We start from the raw sequence: 21,687 nt of genomic DNA, 5'->3' as shown, positions 1-21,687 counted from the left end.
CCGTTACAGCAGAAACGATAACTACAGTAAAAATGACAGTTTACTAGCTTTTATGGTTTGCGCTGTGCGTTGATCGCCAATCAGTCATTCAGTCAGTCAGTAAATCAGACACTCAGTAACAAAAAACACATATAGAGATTATGGCTGCTCAGTCAGTCAATCAATCAATTACTCAGCCAATCAATCAGTCATTTAAGAAAAATTCATATAGAGTCAATCAGTTATCCACGAACAACAACAAGATTATAGAGCTCTTCAATCAGTCAGTCAGCCACGAAAAAATCTTATATAGATTATGGAGCTCTTCAGTCAGTCAATCAATCAGTCAGTCAGTCACGGAAAACTCTTTGATATAGAATATAGAGCTCTTCACTTACCTAGCAAATCGTTCTCCTCCGTATTCTTATCGTTATCATCGTCGTCGTCAATGTTAGCATCATCGTCGTCGACTCGGTTCCTTGGCTCCCAGGTCATTTTGTTCTCCTTTTTCAGTCTTCTTCTCGCATTTGCAAACCAGGTGGATACCTGGGTGAGCGTCATTTTTGTGATAATCGCCAGCATTATTTTCTCGCCCTTCGTGGGATAAGGATTCTTTTTGTGCTCGTTCAGCCAGGCCTTGAGCGTTGATGTCGTCTCGCGCGTTGCGTTCTTGCGCCGGGCACCATTCAAGTCCATGCCATAGCTGCAATCAAGAAAAGCCAATAGATTAGAGAGAGCGACCTTTGAGACTAGCGAAGGGTTTGGGTCTAAGGGCCAACGTCTGTACAGAGCAGTACACAGGTGGCAAAAATAATAGGAGCACCATTTTTCACAGAGTCTGGCTAATTTAACGGGCCAAACTGTTGCCAAGCTGACTTTAAACAGCGCTGTGAACCAGCAAAAAAAATGTTAGCTGGTTCGATTTACATTTTAGGTTCGCCTCGCGAAGCTGGATTTTGGCTTAAACTTTGCTTTGTTTTTTAAATTTATTACTGTTCCTTCTACTAAAAATTACAAATTAAATTTGCTTTATAATAGATTGCTTCCAGCTTCGGTAGGGCTGCCTTTTGGGCAATTGATTTGGCTTTAAGTTCGGTTCCTAGCAACAAATAAATGGCAATTCCGAATTCGAATCAGTTTGGTTTCATTTGGGAACGCATCATCGATGGGCGGGCAGCTTGGCTCACTCTCGCTGGAACATTTGTTTATAATAAACACATTTGCTAGCCAAATGTGCAATGGGCCGCCTGTCTGCAGTGGCCAGCGACATTTATGTACACATGCTGCAGTTTGCGGTCGGGCAACACATTTCGGGGCTGACCATGGTAATTGCAATGGGCGCGACTGTCCTTTATCGTTTTTTGTGGGCAGTTAACATGGACATGGAGTCATGTGTGTCTGGCTGTGTGCATGTTTTATACATGTGTATATATGCACAAGTGCATCCATAGACAGCAGCGGAACAGCAGATATGCGTACATATGTAGCTGTCCCATTTGTAGTTTCCAGCCAGCTGCACAACTGCTGGACTCGGACTCGGATACTGCGACTGCCATTTCGCGGCAGTTGCCGCCGATGCCAGTCTGTGTGTGTGAGTGTGAGTGAGTGTGTGTGTGTGTGTGTGCTCTGTGTGCGTTGCATTAATTAATTTAAATTTGAAAACGAAGTGTCGCCGAGTGCAAAACACCTGCGCCGACAGCCACTCACTGCCTTTGATCACTTGACAGTTGAATAAATTTTTTTAATTTTCCTATCAACGTCCGGCGGCTTTTTGCCTCAGCCCGCACACACGTGTGGCTGTAGATGTGAACGTGGATGTGGATGTGGATGTGACGTGGATGTGGATGTGGATGCCGTTGTCAAACAATGCAGCGGGGGCTTGCGTTCACGCCCCTTTTTAATCGGACAAGGTGGGGCCAAGCAAACACACACATCCACAAATTTCTTTGCAGCTTTATCCACTGAATTCGGAATCGAATTCGCAGTTCTCTGGCGGCACGTCACGGCGAAATAACTCAAAATTGATTTATTGTGAATATGATTCGATAGACAACAACAATAACAACAAGAAGAAGAAGAAGCACAGCAACGACATGACTCAACTTTCAAATTTTTGTTATGGGTGTCAATTACTGTGGAAACAATGAGAGAGCAGGCAGCCAGCGCTCTACCTGACGTGACGGGATGTTGTCGCTGTTTTGTTTAAACGGACAACTCTGTTTGGAAATATCGATGTGTGTCGATGGGCAAAACTCTTCGATGCGTTGTCGTCGTTGTCGTCCAGCGGAAGCGGCCACTCCGCCAACGCCCGTCGGCCGATCATCAATTACAAGCAAATAAATTGTTGTTAATGATAGAAAATCAAATATATGCGAGTGTTTTATTGTTTTTATACACACACCCATTGAATATGATTCAAATGGGGTAGATTGTTTCTGGCAGAAGGATGCATCTCTGCGACCAGGAAGTAAATATATTCTTGGTCAGTCTTAAGAGTCGACAATTATACATTGTCATATACCATACGATATTTCTTATAAAAAATCTTCCCATTTGCTTTATATCGATATTTATCGATTTTGTGATAAGGTTTTTTAGGTATGGTTCGATGATTAAAAGAGGTAGAGACATCAAATGTTGTATTTATGCTCTAGTATAGTATACATAGATGCTGAATATTTTATGTTCGAAATACCGCTTCCCGTTTCCCTCAAAACCTTAAAACCTCATAAGTACAGCCTTGGACCCTGGTATATACACATACTTGGATGACATATTTATGCATTGAAAATTGCTTTATGATCGGACTATAAGCACCGAAGTTATTCAAGTGAGGATTTCCTATGGTAAGGGACTTGAACAGCTCAGCTGACGTGCAGTGTGTGTGTGTCTATGTTTGTGTGTGTGTGTGAGTATGCATTATAAGAAAACTTAAATGTTCAGGGTATCCCCTAGTCGAGCACTCCAGATCAGAGCTGGCTTGTATTTCTTTTGTGCGTGCCAATGTGCATGGCTTTTACTTTTTACGCACATTGCGGCTAAGGTGAGCACCGAATTTGGCTGGCATTTCGAATGCAGCTGCACGCAACTGTGGCACACAACTTTCAACAGCCACTGTGCCAGCTCCTGATGTATTATTATTATTGCTGGCTACTACTGTTGCTGTTGGCCAGGGCCGCGCCCTAGTTGAGCATATGGTATTCATGTGCTGGTCACGTCTCCGGGCTGATGTGTTGGCGTTGATCGCCTGTCGGACCACCGTTCATGTTCTCGCCCGTTCAGAGTTGAGTCTTTTTGTTTAAATAGCAAATCTCTATGCCGACACACTCCTGATTGTGTCGGCTGGCTGGCTCAATGTCAAATTATTGTTATTCATCTGCTGCACTTACCTATTGAAGGGGTAACCGGCAAAGGCTGCGTCATACGGATGATACATTGATGGATACGGCCACGGTGCACCTCCGGCCACCAGGTTCTCCTTTAAATCAATGCCGGCCTGCAATTGAATAGAAACATAATCTATTATAATTGGCATTTTTCAATATAATTAATGTTTTACATATTTATATATATATTGTATGTAGCTATATCTCTCGAAAATTGAATATTTTGAACTGCTTGACCAATAGCCAAGACCTTGAACCGAAATTATTAAAAATCATGTTAAACAAATCATTAGTACATATTTTACGCTTTCATCTACTTATTTTTGGGAGGTATGCGTTATCAGAGCAATGCTTACAATGGGACAAATTAGAAACTTTACGTTGCTCAAAATAATCATATAATATAGGAGTGATCGGTAGAAAATTAAATTCTTTTCGATTTTCTAGATAGCTTGACTAAGTTGGACGATTACAAGTTCCGTCTACCCGATCATAAGACTACAATAGAAGGAATTGGTTGGAAATATAGCCAACAGTCTAGAAAGGGAACTGTATCGATTGGCACAGTGGCTAAAAATTGTAGCCAATGTTAATAAACATTGAATTCGGCCCATTGTACAGCAATATTTAGTGATAAGCTAGAGCAGCAACCGAAGCTAAGATCTGTCCCCCATGAGGACAAGACGTGACCAAAGGGCGTCCGCATCCGCGTCCACGTCTTCATACATATATATATATATATTTATATACACTTCAGATTCACAGCTACGACTATTTAATTTGATAATGCGATGCGAATACATGGTTTTTGTACATAATACAAGTAGACGTAAATGAAACATATGTCGGGCTGTGGCCATCTCTTGCTATAGCGCGTAATTAAAATCGCAAAAGCCCACAGATAGAGATACACGCACACACATACACACACACAAAGGCACGGGTGTGTATGTGTATTGTTGATTAAGTGTAACATGACAATTACTTATATACACATTTAGTAATTTAGTCTTGTCTAAATTCACTGCGACAGATGTTGATGTCAGCTGTTTGTCGTGTACCAAGTGATAACAGGCCTAAAGATTGCACAGAGCCCAATCCAAAGAAAAGGGCAACAACAGGAGAATGGGGGGGGGGGGGGGGGGGGGAGAGCAGCTGCTGCAATGCCTAATAAAAAAGTGGTTAAAGCCCAAAATGAGGCATAATTTATGGGCGTTATTTTCGGGATTTCGTTCTTGACGTAGTCAAAGATCACACGAGATTGAACATGCTGTAAAGCAATGCTTGATGCGATAAAAATACCTATGGATTGGTGTACAATGGTGGTGAAGGCGGCGTAAGATGAAGCACGGTTCAATATAGGGTATCGCCATTACGGCAGTCAAAGGTCAGAAAACTGCTTGAAGATGATGTAACAATTGATATGATTGAAACGATGAAAATAGTTATGGACAGAAATGTGTGTACAAAACTGGTTTAAGCCTAAAATGGATACTTTCTTTTATATGATATCTCTGTAGATACAGTCTAAGCTCACAAGATATTGAATATGATGTAAAGCAAGCGATTGATGCGTTAAAAATACCTATGGATTGAAGTATAAAAATAGTTAAAGCCAAAGATTATGCATTAAGCGTTCATTATGGGGTAACTGTATGACGGACGTGAAATCTTTAACAATTGCTTGAACATGATTGATATGATTTATACAACAAAAATACATACGGACTGGCACTTGGTGAATATTATTTGGTAAAGCCATCATTGTATGCATTTATAGGGTATCTCCATAATGGCAGGCAAAGGTCACACAACTGCTTGAACATGATGTAATATCAACGATTGATACGCATCTAAGTACATGAAAAACGCACGTTGCGCCGTGTGTCTTCAGCGGGGAGTTTCCGTTCGCATGTGAAGTATGCGAATATACGACATTAAGGCGACTGACAACAGTTGCAGTTGTAGTTGTTGCAGTTGCAGTTGCAGTTGTTGTTGTTAGCTGGGACGTCGAGACGACGGCTGCTGCTGGCTGCAAATCGGAAATATTTGTGTGTCGCCAATATGAGAATGTTGCCGTTGGGTGCGCTGTTTGGACCGATATCAACGCCAATCGCCAGGCAGAGACAGTAAGAGAGAGAGAGAGAGAGAGGGAGAGAGGAACAGCTAAGGGCCACGACCGTCGGCGCGTCGGTTTGTCGAAGGTTCGCATGCCCAGCATGTGGTGAGTTTTGAGCCAAGCAGCGATAGAGACTGATAACCGGCGACAGAGATCTGTGCTGTGAGCCGTGGCCCTCGGCTGTGGCCAGTGTTGTGGTTGTCGTTGTCTACTGACAGGTCGACTGCAAGGAAGCGCTCGTAACGTGCAGTTCGCAGAAGTCATTTAGCAAAACGTTTTACAACCTTTTGGCAGACTCTGACAATATTAAATTACAGTTCTCGAATGCAAGAAATACACAAGTCTTCTTCGGCTCGGTAGGTCGAAAGTTGCCTAACCGAGCGATCAATTACCAGCTGGAGCTGGAGCTGGAGCTGAAGCTGGAGTTTCTGTTGCATCCCGATCCCAATACCGATTCCGACTTTGATTCCGATGCTGCTGGCGATTCCTCAATGAATCGCAGCCGAACCGGTTTACATTTTTACAACTTTTACAATAATCGCATTCAACTACCAAACGTGCACCAGCACCATGTTCAGCAACAGCATCCAGAGTATCCGCATCCGCATCCAACAAATCCATACAATCTTTCCTTGTGTGCTGCCTGGCTCCAGCGAGTGTGGAGTGCGTGCTGCATATGGACATGGACACGGGCACGGACACGGACATGCGAGTGAAGCGCATTCGGTGCAACATCCCATAAATTGTTGCGTTTGCTACCACTTACATAGGGTGCACGGCAGCCGGCACGGTCGTCCACCTCCGCTACCGGCGAACAGCTCCCAAGATTCTTGCGTGTGATGCAAAATATTAACAACATGAACAGACGACATGTGTGCAACTACGTTTTGCGTTTATTATTACTGGTAGTGGCAACAGCCACAACATTGCTGCAGCATCCATTACAGCAGTACAGTATTTGGACCAGAACTGGCATGGATCGAGCCAAAGCGAATGGCAAGTGATATACACAATTTATGTGTCTGCATAGGCCAGGAAGCGATGCATCATATTTTTAATACTCGGCCGAGTTAGTTTCTTTCCTTGTTTTGCTATGATGAACATTTTTATCTAACTTGTGAACAGATTTTGTTTGATTTCCTTTCTTAATTTACTTCTTATTGCTCTCTGATAAGAATTAATTTAAATATTCAAGTTCATTTAGGCATGTTCATGTCAAAGCTCATGGCAAAAATATATGCTGTAGTTATGCTGTAGTTCATGGCGACAGTTGGCAATGCTTATGCGAATGTGTGAAAGGTGTGTAATTGCATGCTCATTGTAAATATTTACAATGTAGATAACAGCACATGCTAACGGTACTCTACAGAATGCTGTTTCGTATTTACACTGAGCATGAAGAGAAGGTCAAGCAAGTTAGATAATTAATGGATTGCGAGTAAAACAGTATATTGGGTATCCGTATCCGTAGCACCGTAGCGGCAGCTGGATCACATTGGTGACAGTGCGCAGCTTCGGGCTGTGTCGGTTCACGCATTGTGGAGTGCAATTTCACGGCTACCCTCGGCGCATGGGAAGCGGGAAGCTAATTAATTCATAAAAAAAACAAACAGGGCATCATCTGATTTTCATTGTTGACTAAATTGTAAGGCGCTGTTTGCGCTTCACGCCAACGTCAATGGATGTCCCACGGATGTAGCCCAACACCGACAATTGGCCGACACGTCGCGACGGCCCGAATCGATTTGACTTGGAGGCGGCTCTGGCACCGGCAGCGGCGACGGCGACGTCTCCGGAACGGGTACAGCCTTGCGGTTTGCCTGTGGTCTGTCGCCTGATGCGCCGCGATGCGAATGATGCGCGTAATGACGGGTCGAGTTAATTAATTGCTGCTTCGATTTAAAAATAAACGCACGTTTACGCAGCGCATTCCTGTCTGTACTCATTGGAACGAGCCGCGACCGAAGAATGAATGGAATCAGTAACAGCATCTGAATCAGCATCCAGCTGAATCTGAATCAGAATCTGAATCGGTATCGGGAATCGGTATCAACAGATTTCTGAAATCGACGACAGCGACAATTTTGACTTTCAAAATAGAATCCGTGCAGCGTCTAGCGCCAGCTCCAGCGCCAGCAATCCCTCAGGAGATGCCTTCTCGTGCCGCTCCACACGCAGCAGTTGACAGTTATTGCGCTTGGCGCTTATAAAGTTGTACGACTCTGATGAGGATGTGGCATGGATGTGAACGTTGTGAGCGTGGAACGCCTGAAGCTGTTGTTGTTATGTGAAAGTTGTAAGTGTGGTTCTTGCTGCTTGTTTGCTTGGCTCCAGTTGTTCGTTGTTGTTGTTCGTTGTTGGCGTTGCCATGACTGCTAATTTGTTGTTTGTTGTAGGCAGCCATTCAAACATTCTCGTAGACACCCAGAGAGTTGCCTTGTGTGTGTGTGTGTGTGTTTGTGTACATAAGAGTGCAAAATTTACTGTTAACGAACATTTTCAACTTTGCCAAAAAGCCAAACAACAACGGCAGCAACACAAAAACTTTCCACAACACTTACGGCAACAACAATGCGAACGTAGCATGGGTAAATGTATTTAGTACTTCGGTTCTGGGGCCCCAGCTCCAGATCCGTCACCTTGCCATTAGGGCAGCAACCCCCGAAAAAACAACACGACGAGAACGAGGACCCGGACGAGGACACGGACGAGGACAGGGACGAGGACGAGGACGAGGCCGACACTTCGACATTTTGAAAGTTGACAAATCAGTGCATGTACGTTCTCTGGCAAATCTCTCCAGTTCCAGCTCCTGTGGACTCTGCGACTGGGGGTTGTTTCTGAGCTGTCGAGTATGTGTGGACGAGATGTTGTGGGAGTGTTGCTGGGCTCTCCTGCCAACAAATTTGGCATTGGTGCAAGCGAGTGGTCCGATTTGTAGTTGGCTTTTTGTGTTACATTCTGCAGGCAAGTTGCCAGCGGCACAAAGTTTTTGTAGTAGCTCCCACAGGACCTGGCTGTGGATATGGATATACATAGTATCTATATACCGCATACACACTTGTGCGTTGTGCTGACTTTGTGTTGGCCCCGAGTAAGATTATTGTCGAGTGCGAAATTTCATGCGTGCATTGTTGTTGCTATTGTTGTTCTTGTTGCCTTTGACATTGACGTTGATGTAGATGTGCAGATTCTTGTTGTTGTTGATGATGTTTTGCCACTTAGTAAGAGTATGAAAAAGTCAATAGACCCGTAGCCCACAGACCCAGTCCAGCTGCAGCTGGACTCTCGTTTATAGAGTCCAGCTTGTAGTAGCTGTTTTTGCTGGTCTGAAAAACATCAAGTGCTTAACACCCGGTGCTTGGCTTAAGGCGGCATAGGACTGCGTCCAAAAATATCTATGATTGCGTTCGTCTAATTGGGCAGTGGCTGAGGGCAGCAGCAGCAGCGGCAGCTGAATCACGCGATTGCGTCCAGGATATGCAACATATGCGCTAACGTCAATGTCAACCTTAAGGATAAACGAAACTGAGAGATAAACTGACGGCTGGCTGGCTGGCTGAGTGACTGACTTTGGCTGTGGGTCGGGGGCGGATCACAGGCGGACAGCCTGTCACTTGCGTGTTGACAAATTTATTAATAAGGTACGAAATACGCCAGTCGACGCCCTCAACGACACCGGGCGCGGCCTGGCCTATTTGTTGGCAGGCGGCGCTCTTCAAATGTTTCATGCCATTTGAAATGACAGCAGCGGGCCGCGCCGTTGCACCATCAGCCCATCCATCGAAAAGACACACCGAGAGCGAAGTGAGAGTGAGTGAGAGAGAGAGGGAGTCGGAGGCACAGGCACAGTGGCACATCCACCTTCAGCCATCATCCACCATTTAGCATGCGTCGCCGAGAGGCTCGGAAGACAACAAAATATATTCCCGTGCTGCGGCAAAATGACAGCCGCTTGACAGCTCGTGTCAAAGTAATGAATCCACCGCACAGAGCCGACACTTTTACAACTCCGGCCCGAATGATATGTAGATGCTAAGAAAAATTGCTCCAGTTTAGCGCCGGCGGCTCTAAAGAAATGCCGCATTTGACTAATTACGATCGCCGGATGATTTATGCAGCTGCTTCGCCGGAAAATTCAGAAACTGTTTTGCCATTTTAAACGCTTTCAATCAATATGAATACACTTATAGATATATGGCCACCTCACGGATACATATGCACTTCGAGCTATATATATATGTATATACCCATTAATCTGCTGCGTCAGCGAAGCGCAGACGTCTTTGGCGACATTGATTTTATTACAACTTTTATTGCTTAAGGGCGCGTGCCTCTATAGTCAACTTATGCGTTTTCAAAGCTCCTGTCAAATATGTAGCCTGCAGTTAAATCGCTTATCGTTTTCTTATCTTTATGGGAAGTAAATGTTAAAACTACAGTCGAAAGTTGGCAACACTTCAAAGTTGTTGCTCATTGTAAATATTTACAATGTAGATAAGAGCACATGCTAAAGGAACTCTATGGAATGTTCTATCGCATTTGCAATGAGCTTGAAGAGACAGTCATACATAAAAGTTAGATTATTTATGGCTGTAGAGTTTACTATGAAACAGTAGCTTTTAGCTTTTATCTGCATTGACAGATCGATCGTATTGGTATATATGCACATTCTCCTCACGGATACATATATACACCAAGCAATATACATATATAAATATATATATATTATGCTGCGTCAGCGAAGCGTAGGCGCCTTTGGAGGCATTGAGAGCGACAGTGTTTAATCACCAATCGATAAATTCAAATGCGACGAATTTTTGTATCTTTTTTTTTTGTTTTTTTATTGTATCTTTGTTTTTAATAAGTATCTTTAATAACAATACGAAAGCGGCAACAAAACAAAACCAAATTTATGCAAAACCGCAGCTACTGGCGGCAGGCCGGTTTGTTTTTTTGTCTGCCTGGCTGGCAGCTGCTGCTGCCTAAGCTTCTTCAAATGCAAATCAATATACTTATGCACACACACACACACACACACACGCACACACACTTGATTATATGCTGATGTCCGTAAGTAGTACGACGATCGATTTTTTCACCCGGTCAGTTTTTAGTGGCGTCCGAGAAACACACATACATACACAAACACATTTGTTTATGTATGATTAGATTAAATTATGAATATCGGCCGAGAGAGGTATTAACTTATTTGATATAACTATTACCAACATAAAAATGTTGAACAAACTGGTTCAAAATAAAGTTGGCTCAGTTTTTTATTCATGTTACTCATTGTTTCCAATTTTTTTTTTTTTTCGGTTTTGACAGATCGAAGCTTCATTTAAATATTTTCTTAGTTCAAAAATATATTTGACAATCAGTTCACAGGCGTAAATTTGTTAAATAAAGTACTTGCAAGCGCAAATATTTTAATTTTAAAATCGACATTTTGCTTAAATGTTTCACATTTTTCATGTTTGGTTTTTTGGAAATATAAATAAATATTATCTGCTAGCGGCAGATAAATTTATGCACATTCTTAAACAAAAATGTATTCTTTTGATAAAGCTATTCTTTGCGCCATTAAATCTCAACACAAATATATGCCAGTAAAATATAAAAATATACAAAATATATTTGACAATATATATGAATGTCAGTTAATGTTGAATATTCTTAGCCAATGGACAAAAGTTCATAGCACTATACAAAAGGGTGTCTAGCATTAGTTTATAGTGTAAACATTCAAATGAGCATGGCTGGCAGATACCCTGTTACGTAATTCCCAAGCACATAAATGATATTGTACCTACTTATATACATATATATACACACACACACACATGTTTACAAAAAAACACAAGTGCTGCTCACTGAATTCACTTGTAAAATGCATCTTTAAATAATTTCTGCGCTTTAAGCCCGATTGTTTGGTTTGAGGAAGACAATTTAACATATACGACAAATGAAGGCTTTAGCTTTTTATTGATTCAATTTGTTGTGCTGTCAAATGATATTTTAATGCTAAGAAAGCTCCATTCGTCCATGACATTTGCACAACTTTTTTGTATACCCTTTTAATACATTTTATGGGCATAAGGTATCAGAGAATTAGCATCTAATGCGATGTGCTGTGAATTTTCCCCCCAATAAGTAATAATATTGCAAAAAAAATAAAAAATTATGGAAAATATAATATAAAATATATAAAATAATAATTATAATTAGAATAAGATTAATAACAGACACAAAATCCAGAAGCACATCCTAATCACATTTTATCGATTTTTTTTTGGTATTTTATTGTTTTATTTGTGCGACTCACGACGATCGACTAATTGATTGTCTTCGTATCCATGTGTCAAGTAACGAGCTATTAGCTATTGATTCTCATTATTTGAAATTCGAGCGAATTGAAAAGCCACACACAGCAGATCCGGTCGGGGCATGGCCAGCGACGCAGTTGGGGGTCCTGACCCCTGGCCGTACCATACCCCTGGTAGGTGACCCTCGGCACCGCATGTGGTCCAAGGAAGTCAAACCAAATAGAATTGTTTGCAAACAAAAGCAAATTACACGCTGCTATTAGAAATAATTCGGCGAACAATGGACACGCCGTGAAGCGCCGGACATGCTGTAACAGGCAATGGGAATCGGGACGATGGCGACGGACCTTTGTATGGCCGGGCAGTGCAGCAGCAGAGGAGGCAGCAGCAGCAGAGCGGGCTCAGCTCTGTGGCCTCACAATAATGCGGCTTGAAATATCACCCAGGCCAGAGCTCACCAGGCGGCGGTTGGTCAGCACCAAAAGGTCAGGCATGCCATAAGCATAGGCACCAGGCACAAGGCCTACTCAGAGCTCCAAGTCTTGACAAATCTGTGCCTAGAATGCCAACGGCCCAGGCCCAGTGGGCAGAGCGAAAGCCAAACGAAAGACAACACATGTTCGGAAGCCTGGCCCTGGTGCCTTGTGTGCGTGGCCCTGGCACACGATCAAATGACGACAACGACAACGACAACTACAACGACAACGACAACGACGACGACGATGACGGTGGTCCCTGGTCGGACGATGGACAAATTCACAAATTTATTGCACCATTGTTAAGACGCATGAGTTATGAACAGGCTGCATTTGGACGGGGCTGAGCTGGGTTTTGCATGCGCGCGTTTACTTACCGGATTAGCGTAGAATGGAGGCTGATCGGCGGCGATGCCCGACAGGTAGGCAGACATGCCCTCTGGATACACGCCGAGCGGTACGCCGCCGGGTCCGGCGACGAGTCCGCCGGCCGCAGCTAAACGCTGATAGTTCAGCATATCGTATTGGCAGGAGCAAATGGTCTGGCCGCTAACGGGATCCGTGTAGATGGTGCGCCCGTTGTCACAGCAGCGATTCGGATTCGGGTTGCCAGACCCTGGCGCCTGCGGCACGCCCGGCGGCGGTCCAACGCCCACAGACGGCATTGTTGATGGTCCGGCGCCAGCGCTGCTGCCGGCCGATCCCGCGCCGTATGGCGTGACAGCGGCGGAGCACGGTGAGCCGGAGCGAGCACCCGGCGGCACTGTTGATGTTACCATTCCAGAGCCTGGCCCAGTCAATGGCAGGGGCACACCCGGTGGCAAGCCGGCGGCAGCAGCAGCTACGGCTGCGGTAAGCGTCGGTCCCGGGCCGGCACCAATGCCGTGGCCGGAGCCGGTGCTGGTGCCGCTGCCGGAGCCGGTTGTTGGATTCGCTAGCGTTGGCAAAGGTGGCAACGTCGATGATGTTGGCTGTGAGTGCGGCGTCTGTGCGGCGTTCGAAGTGGGCGTGGTAGGCGATGAGGCAGCAAGGCGAGTTGAAACGGCATTCTGCAAGTAAAAAAAAAAACAAATAGATGAGCGATTGCGAATGCCAAGCGGACAAACTACTGCCAACTGCCAACTGCCAACTCCCAACTGTCTACCGTTTACTGTCTACTGTCTACTGTACCTGGCTGGCAGCTAGCAGCGCGCGGCAAAACTTAATTAAAATCGTTGCCCCCTCTTATCAATGCGATAAGCGCGTCTCTTGTGTGCACACACACACACACACACAATAACAACACACACACACAGGCAAACCGACCCTAGAACCAATAGGCCCGATACCCCTTAATAGCCACATCTTTGACTGTGTCCTAGGCGATCATCAAAGTGGGGCCGCCATTAACAACAAATCATGTTTTCGATTGACAACATTGATTTAAATTACACAGCCGATTGCTGGCAGCGCGGCCAACTGCAACGACAACTGCAACAACAACTGCAACGACAACATCGTCCTAAGAGCAATTTGATTGTGTGCGTGTGTATATGTGTGTTTGTGTGTCCAATGACTGGAAACGGGCTTTGTGCATCTTGGTCCGTGCCCATGTTTTTGTGTGTGCACATAAGCCTATCGCGCACTTTTGTCAACACTTTTAGTCAAGCAACAGCAACAACTGCAACAACAACAACTGCAACAAGAACAACAACAACTGCAGCAACAACAACAACACACATTCGCACATGCGGCCTGCAGAGACACACAAACAAGTTTCAGTTTTATTTATTATCGTCTCTTTGGCTGCTTTCGTAAACTTTTCTCGATTTTGGTCTCTTGGTTGTCGGCTCTTTGCCCGGTTTGTTCATTTTTTTTCATTTTCTTCTTCTTTTTTTACTCATGTTTCAAGGCTCTAGATTGGATTTTTATCTGGCCGGCCAAACACAGTGAGCGATATCACAAAATAGGCACAGATATAGACGGATGCACTGCCTCCACCTCGCAAGCACCGCCCCACCTCCCTCTCTCTACCTCACCCCTTCCCCTGCCCCTTCCCCTGCCGAACTACTCTAAACAACTGAAGTGGCCATACGCGATTAAAAATTAATTCTCTGACCCATATGAAGTCCATTTTCGGGTTTCTGATGGGGCTGATGGGGGTTATCAGTTGGCGCCTTTGAATCAGCCGCCGCGGATGTTTATCGCCAGGCTACGCCATGTCTTCTACGCGACAATATGTATGTATATAAATGTATATATATGTACATATTTGGAGGCATGCCTGTGTATATGTGTGTGTGTTTCTCTAGTGGAACATCCAAAATGGAAAACGCTATCGAATCGAGTATTTGTATAAACAAATGCTTGTGTGTAGTCAACAACTTGAGAATTATTCGAAAGTGTTGTATATCCATACATACATACACACACACACATACACACACTGAGTGTGTGACAGAGGAATTTTCGATCTAAACAGCGATTTGCATTTTCGCTGCGACTTCAATTCGGATATTTCGGTTTCGGATTCAGATTCGGTTTCGGTTTCAGTTTTCTTTGTTGTTCTACAAGTTGCATTTCATATGATTTGTTTTTGTTATTGTTGTTTTTGTTGTTTTGTTTATCGCAAGCATTTTATGGGCTCTTTTCATAGCGCTTGTTCTCGTTACTTATTTGTAATTAATGTGCCAAAGTGTGTGTGCTGTGTGTCTGTTACAGTGTGTGTGTGTGTGTTGGCGCTGAAGTGTCAAGTATAAGTTGAATTGATTACATTTGACCAAAGAGGCAACATTAACTTGCCATATTTGCCACTCTATGTAGATCATATTACCAGGCATACAACATGCTGGCTCTTGAAAACACACACACAGAGATACAACAGACACATAACTCGCACACTAGTGTGCACACATATGCATAGCAATATCCACTCTAGTAGGTAGTACGTGTTCGGTTATGCACCTATCTGTAGTATAGTATCTTTAAGTAGTCTATATACACCCGCAACTGTTAACGTCTCGCCCCGTCCCGGGCCCCCCTCTGCCTCTCAGTTGGCATCATGTAGGTACACATGTCCCCGCTGGCCCGCGATCTGGCATGAGGCAAGAAACACAACGAATACGCTGTACGAATGTGCCACCAAAAATGTATGGTCTGACATTTGGGGATTGAAAATGGATTTGGCAGACATCGATTTGAAATTTCTTTTGTTTCGATTTATTTTTAAAAATGCCTGCACATGTCTTACACTCTTCTTCCTGCGCTTTTTGCCGATCTCTGCCTCTGTCAAGTCGAATTTGCTGCAACTAACACCTTGTCGAACAAGTGCAAATTAATTTGAGAATCTCGCTTAAATATTTTTAAACTTTGTTCTTGTCTTAGGCAAATTTTAAGAGTTTTTTAGAAGAAAAATAACAATTTATTTTGTTCATGGAAAATTGGATTAAGATAATGGGAAGACTGACTTGTCTAGAGGCTTGTTCTTTGAATAGATAATGTATCTTAAGCATATATTGGATATGTATTTTTTTAACTAATGCCAGCTTTTACATGAACATAAATATACTGACTCCTATTGATCTTGTTATATTTTTCATTCATAGAAATTTCATTGTTAAGATTACAATCTTTCATTCCGAAATATATAGCATATATAAATATGTTACCAGTTGGTTCTATTAAGTAGAACATCAGTAAAACATGATCATCTGGTTATTTATAACGTATATAGCATTAGGCGTCTATTTGTCATATAAATTAAACTATCTGATTATTTATTCAATACATAAATCTGTGATCTTTAAAATTGAAGACTTGTGAGGCATAGGCATATAATGATATATGTACCGGATAATGATATAGCTATATTAACAGTTTGTTGGTATGTAATCAAATTGATGTCTACTTAACTGCTATACAAATTAGATTTGAATCTTTCAGCCTGTTCATCTAAGGTTTTTAGTTTTTGAAATAACAGATAATGATATTTACGGATTCCTATTGATTTTCTATATGATTTTTTAATTATTCTCTTTTTCTAATCAGCAATAGAATTTTAGATGTCGATGTATACTTATTACCCATTGATTTCCTATCTGTTTTTGCGCTCGTTTTACTAGTTAGTCCTACATTATAAAATACTCTCTGAATGTTTTCAACTTTTGCGCAGTTGTTAGCTTCTTAGTTGATTAGCTTGTGGTACTTACCATTACTAAACAGACACCGGTTTCATTACTGTGCACTGTCATTTAATTTCGGTTTGCTTTCCAGGTTGAACTAATAATAATTATACTCAAAAAACGCACGGCACGATTTTGAACAAAACAAAGCAAAGCCCGCACAATTTCCAAATTCGTTTGAATTGGACTCAAAATTTTTTAGCTGCAACTTGTGCATGAACTGAACTTCTTCCGTGTTGGTTCTCCAAATTGAGTTGTTTTGATTTCTTTTCTTTTTGTTATTGTAATATTTTTTGGTGTATTTATTATAATTATGTTGAATTTCTTGTAACTTCCAGCGAACACTCTTTAAGTGCGCGTGTGTGTATGTGTGTGTGTGTGTGAGTGGGTGTGCACCACATGTATTTAAAAACTAGCGCGAATTTTACACTTTTTTCATGGTGCGCATATACCGACGGTCAAACGATTGAACGGTTAAACAATCCAAAAGTCGGAACAGTTTGCGATTGAGAACTACGGTGTTTGAAAATCTTAGCGCCTGCTGCTGCCAGGTTACAGTGGTGGCAAATGCAAAGGCCAAGGCAAAGGCATTAGCGAAAACGAAGTCGGAGTCGAAGTTTGAGCCGTAGCCGGAGCCGGAGTCGGAGCTAGAGTTGGAGTCAGAGTCGGAGACGGAGGCGAAGGCGAGCCAATGCAATGCGAACGCACGTACTGTTTGGAATCGAGGCGGCGAGGCGGCACGACAGGCTGCGACTAGCGCTGCGGGCACTACGGGCACTGACAGAGGCGCTGGCACTGGCACTGACAGAGGCAGAGGCGCACACGGGCACGAACGAGCTGACTGACGAACGAACGAACGATACGAACAATCTGCGTAACAGCCAAAAGTAGACTAACATGAGTTTCTTGAGCAACTACAAAGTGTACGACAAATGGGAATTACACGACAACCGACAATCGAAAACAGCGAAAACAGCAACAACAGCAACAGCAGCAGCAGCGGCAGCGGCAACAACAACAACAACAGCAGCAGCGAGCGGCAGCTACAAGCAGCGTCGCTACCACAAGAGCAAAACACACACACACAGATACGCGTCGAATGCACACAGATAAGCCCGGTGCGAGTGTGTGTGTGAGAGAGAGCGCCGGCGACTGTGGACAAAACTCGTTTCTCCCATAATTCGTATGGTTGTGTGCGTGTGCTCTGCTCTCTCGCGCCTGTCAGTGTGTGTGCGTGTGTGTGTGTGAGCCACAGCAAAAGCAGAAAAAGTATCAACAGCAACAGCAACAACAACAACACTAACAACAACGACCAACAGCGACCGTAACAACGGCAATAATGATTATCATTAAAAGTGGGCTGGCTGTTTGTCACGCGTACCGTGTGTGCGAGCGAGACGGGCTGCTGGTTTGCTGGTTGCTACTGCAGCAGAACAATAACAACAACAGCAATGAGAACCGGTTGCGTCACGGCGACAGCAACTGCGGCTGCAGCGACAGCAAAACAACAACAACAACAACGACAAGAACAACAACAACTGCTACAACTACAACAGCACAAAAATTATCTGAAAGCTGCTGCGACCATAAATAAAGTATCTGGGCTATTGCGCCGAGCGCTAGCGAGAGCGAGACAGCACCTGAGAGTAGCCACGAATCGCATTCGCTTAGTAGATTGTTGTGCGCTTGTTGGTTGTTGCCTGTTGGCTGTTGGCTGTTGTCGGGCATCTCGTGTGGACGCCGAGTGCGAGTTTGTTGTTGCTGTTGCTGTTGCCCCGCGTGTTAAGTGCGAGCGAGCCAGCAGAACATGAAAAAATTAACTTAACAACTAGAAAAATGGCTGTTATTGCGTGTTGTTGTAAATGCCGATGTATGTATTTGTACGCACTGTTGTTGCCTTTGTCTTTGTTATTGTTGTTGTTGCTCTTGCTGTTGCTGCTGCTGTTGTTGCAGCTACTTGCTATTGCTGCTGCTGCTGCCGCTGCTGCTGCTGCCGTCAAGCTGGGGGCTTGGAACTGGTTGTCGGTACGTTGTACAAGTATTTGTTGCCATAAACAACACGAGCGAGCAGCGAGAAAGCGAACCGCTCGAACCGTAATGGAAAATAAGAAAAACTTGATGAACATGAACAAAACTCGTGAAAGGGGTGGGCCGATGTTTCAGTTGCTGGCACTGCCACTGCCACCGCTGCTGCTTCAGCTTCAGCTACAGCTTCAGCTTCTGCTTTAGCTACAGCTGTGTTGAGCTCAGTTAGGTTTTATCAACCTCTGCTGCCGCTTGCCGCTTGCCACTTGCCTCTGCCGCCTGCTGACCACGTTGGCTGCCTGGCTGGCTCTTGCTGGATTGGCGGCATCTTCCGCGCTGCTGCTGCTGCTGCCGCTGGCGCCGACTATGCCACCGATACCGATACCGACAGCGACACCGCGACTGCCACTGCCACAGCCACTGCCACCGCAGCTGCTGCTATTGCATGCGCGCTTACATTTTATTACGGAGATATTTGTTGTTTTTTTTTTTTGCTTTTGTTTTTTGGTTTTGCCTCCCTTTTCGGTGGGGGTTTCTTTAACTTTTTCTAATTAATTGAAACGCCACTCGTGAGGAGTGACGACGCCGACGGCTGTCCGCGACAACGTGCAACGCGTGCGAGTGAGCGAGATCGCTGGCGCAAGCGGGATGGCGAATGTGGGGAGCGCGAGCGACTGAGAGGGAAAGAGAGAGAGAGAGAGAGAGAGTGCGCTGTCGAATCGTTTTTGTAGCTACATTTTAACAAAGATACATATTTATGCATACATATGCACACACACACACAGACACAACTACATACATAGATGTACGTACACATGTATCAACATATGTATGCCATTTGAATGGGAAACGTTTGCCGCGCTGCAGCTAAATTTCATTTTAAGCTTTATATTGCCACCAAACACCCCCACCCCACACCATACACTCCACACCACCCCTCCCTACTGCCCCCTCCGTCTGCGTGCGGGTGTCGCACACGCCGAAAACAAATTCCTACAGCATTTAAATGAAGTTACTTTGTTGTACTCATGTAAGTGAGTTGGTTTTGCGACAGCCTCTGATACGTTTATTCCCCCTCCGTTCCAGCTCCCTTTGTTCTCTGTCTCTCTTTCTCTATGTATCTCTCTCTCTCTCTCTGTTAACGCATCCTGGTATCCTCTGTGGGCCAAGCCACCATTTGGCAGCTGCTAGATGATGTGTAGAAAAACGAAAATCTTGTTGATGATAATGTTTCTTCTTCATTGAACAACAACAGAATTTAAGCACCTTGGGCGTATTGACCATATACATATGTATATAAACATTTACACATAAGCTTATAAGCCACAAGTCATATAATTCAAATCTGGCTAAGAAACACAACTTGACACCTGAAAGTGTTTGTGGTCATAATTTTTCAAAATTGTTTGTTTTATCACAAATTTTTCCTTAATAATTGCAATGATTTAATTTTTAGCAGACAAGTTGCGAATTATAAGAAACTAGTTAAGCGGATAATAATGTTTTAAATAATAATGTTGATAATTATAACAACTATTATAATCAAGTTTATCACAACATAGTAAACAAAATATAAACAAATAAATAATTAAATGTAAATATTCCTAGTTTTTGATGATTATCTAATATTCTTCTTACAGTCTAATAAATATTTTACTTGATACTGACTTGAATACAGTAATAAATAAAATAAAAAATGATAATATATTTATTTTCTATAATAATGTAGTTCTCCATTATTGAATATTCCATCAATCACAACCTATTTATAACGTTCTTCCTATTCTTCAGTGCAAAAAAAAAAGTAGATCGGATTTGCAAATAATAAAACTGACCAGAAATTAAAATCCCTCTAGGCCCAGACTAGTGTATGTTTTTAGTAATTTCTTAGCTACTTTAAATAGATTGACATACTGTAATTATAATAGTAAGAGAAACAACAATGTATCTAATTAAATATATAAAATGTCTGATTAACTGATCTTCAAATAGTTCTTGATGCGCCCAGCTGGCAGCAGCAAAAATCTGCGTTAAGGCGACCTGCCAAGCAGCCATATCCGTTGCCATATTTTGCATATATTTGGCATTTTTTTTTTTTTTTTGGCAGTAATTGGCCTGCGGGCAACAAATTCAGATCACGTTAAGTCATTGGCGAGGGCACAAAATGCCGTCGCGGCTGCCACAGGAGCCGAAGCCAGCGGCAGTCATAGCCGCAGCAACAGCCACAGCTTCCACCACAGCGACATTTGCTAGCGCTGGGTGCCGGGAGGGGGTGATACGACGGCGGCGGCGGCGACATCTCTTGAGTGCAGGAGGCGGGCGCTCAATGGCGCTATGGAGCCAGCGCCTGGTTTGTTCAGAAGGAGTTGGCGTATTTGGGGGGGTGGGGTAGTAGATTGCTGGAGCAACAGAAAGAGAAAGCTTGCAGCGCAAGCAGACTGAAGTTGGCGGCAGCAAAAGCGGGAGGGCTAGATTATGCCTGGGCCGTTGCCACCCGCGGGTTCGCCAGCGCCAGCTACAGCTACAGCCACTGCGACATCAGTAACAGCGACAGTCGCAGTCGCAGTCGTTAGTCGCAGTCGCAGTCGCAGCCGCTCGAAATCCAGGAACAACGTCAGTCTTTGTTTAACGATTTTTATATTTCGAACACGAGATACATTTGTATCTTTTGTATTTTTCTTGTTGCCACAACTGCACCGTGCGTATCTGTATGTGTATCTGTTACTGTTGCTGTTCGCTGTTGCTTGTACTCGTATTGGTGGCAGCTTATGCTCGCCTCACCTCGCCTCGCAATGCCTCGTTTCGCTTCGCCTCGATGTTATTGTTGTTCTTGTTCGTGTTCTGTCGTAGATAGCAGCAGCAGCAGCAGCAGCAACGGCGGCAGCGACAATCGTTGTTGGCAATACCCTTGCTCTTTTCCCTCTCCCTCTCCCACTCCCCTCTCCCGCTAGCCAAGAGGCAAGTGCGTACATGTATCTGAGCTTGTGTGTTTGCACAAAGCCAATGATGATTGTGAGCTTCGGGCTCAATTTTCTTGCCACTTTATACAGTGTATCTTTTAGAACACACAACAGTATACATACACACACACTCACACACACACACATGTGGCTCTGTACATATGCGAGTGCGTCGACATGAATTTTAATCTAATAGATACAAATGAAAAGGTGTTTGTTTCCTGTGCGAACTTTGCCTTTGACTTGAATTTCC

At 43.7% G+C, this 21,687-nt stretch overlaps 1 protein-coding gene across 1 annotated transcript in view; it reads right to left on the bottom strand.

The window, feature by feature from the left end:
• Positions 1-21,687, bottom strand: part of mirr (mirror) — a 42,692-nt gene that overhangs the window by 2,041 nt on the left and 18,964 nt on the right. Inside the window, exons 2-4 of the mRNA XM_064692294.1 lie at positions 12,667-13,338; positions 3,369-3,475; positions 378-682 (exon numbers count right to left, since the gene is read on the bottom strand). Of these exons, the coding sequence (XP_064548364.1) occupies positions 378-682; positions 3,369-3,475; positions 12,667-13,338 (1,084 nt within the window). The remainder of the gene's footprint in view (positions 1-377; positions 683-3,368; positions 3,476-12,666; positions 13,339-21,687) is intronic.

This window comes from Drosophila montana, unplaced genomic scaffold (assembly GCF_035044405.1).
Source record: "Drosophila montana isolate Dmon_TW-CO22-7 unplaced genomic scaffold, ASM3504440v1 contig_3543_1, whole genome shotgun sequence".
Classification (NCBI taxonomy): Eukaryota; Metazoa; Arthropoda; class Insecta; order Diptera; family Drosophilidae; genus Drosophila; species Drosophila montana.
This window is presented reverse-complemented; position numbering and strand designations above follow the sequence as displayed.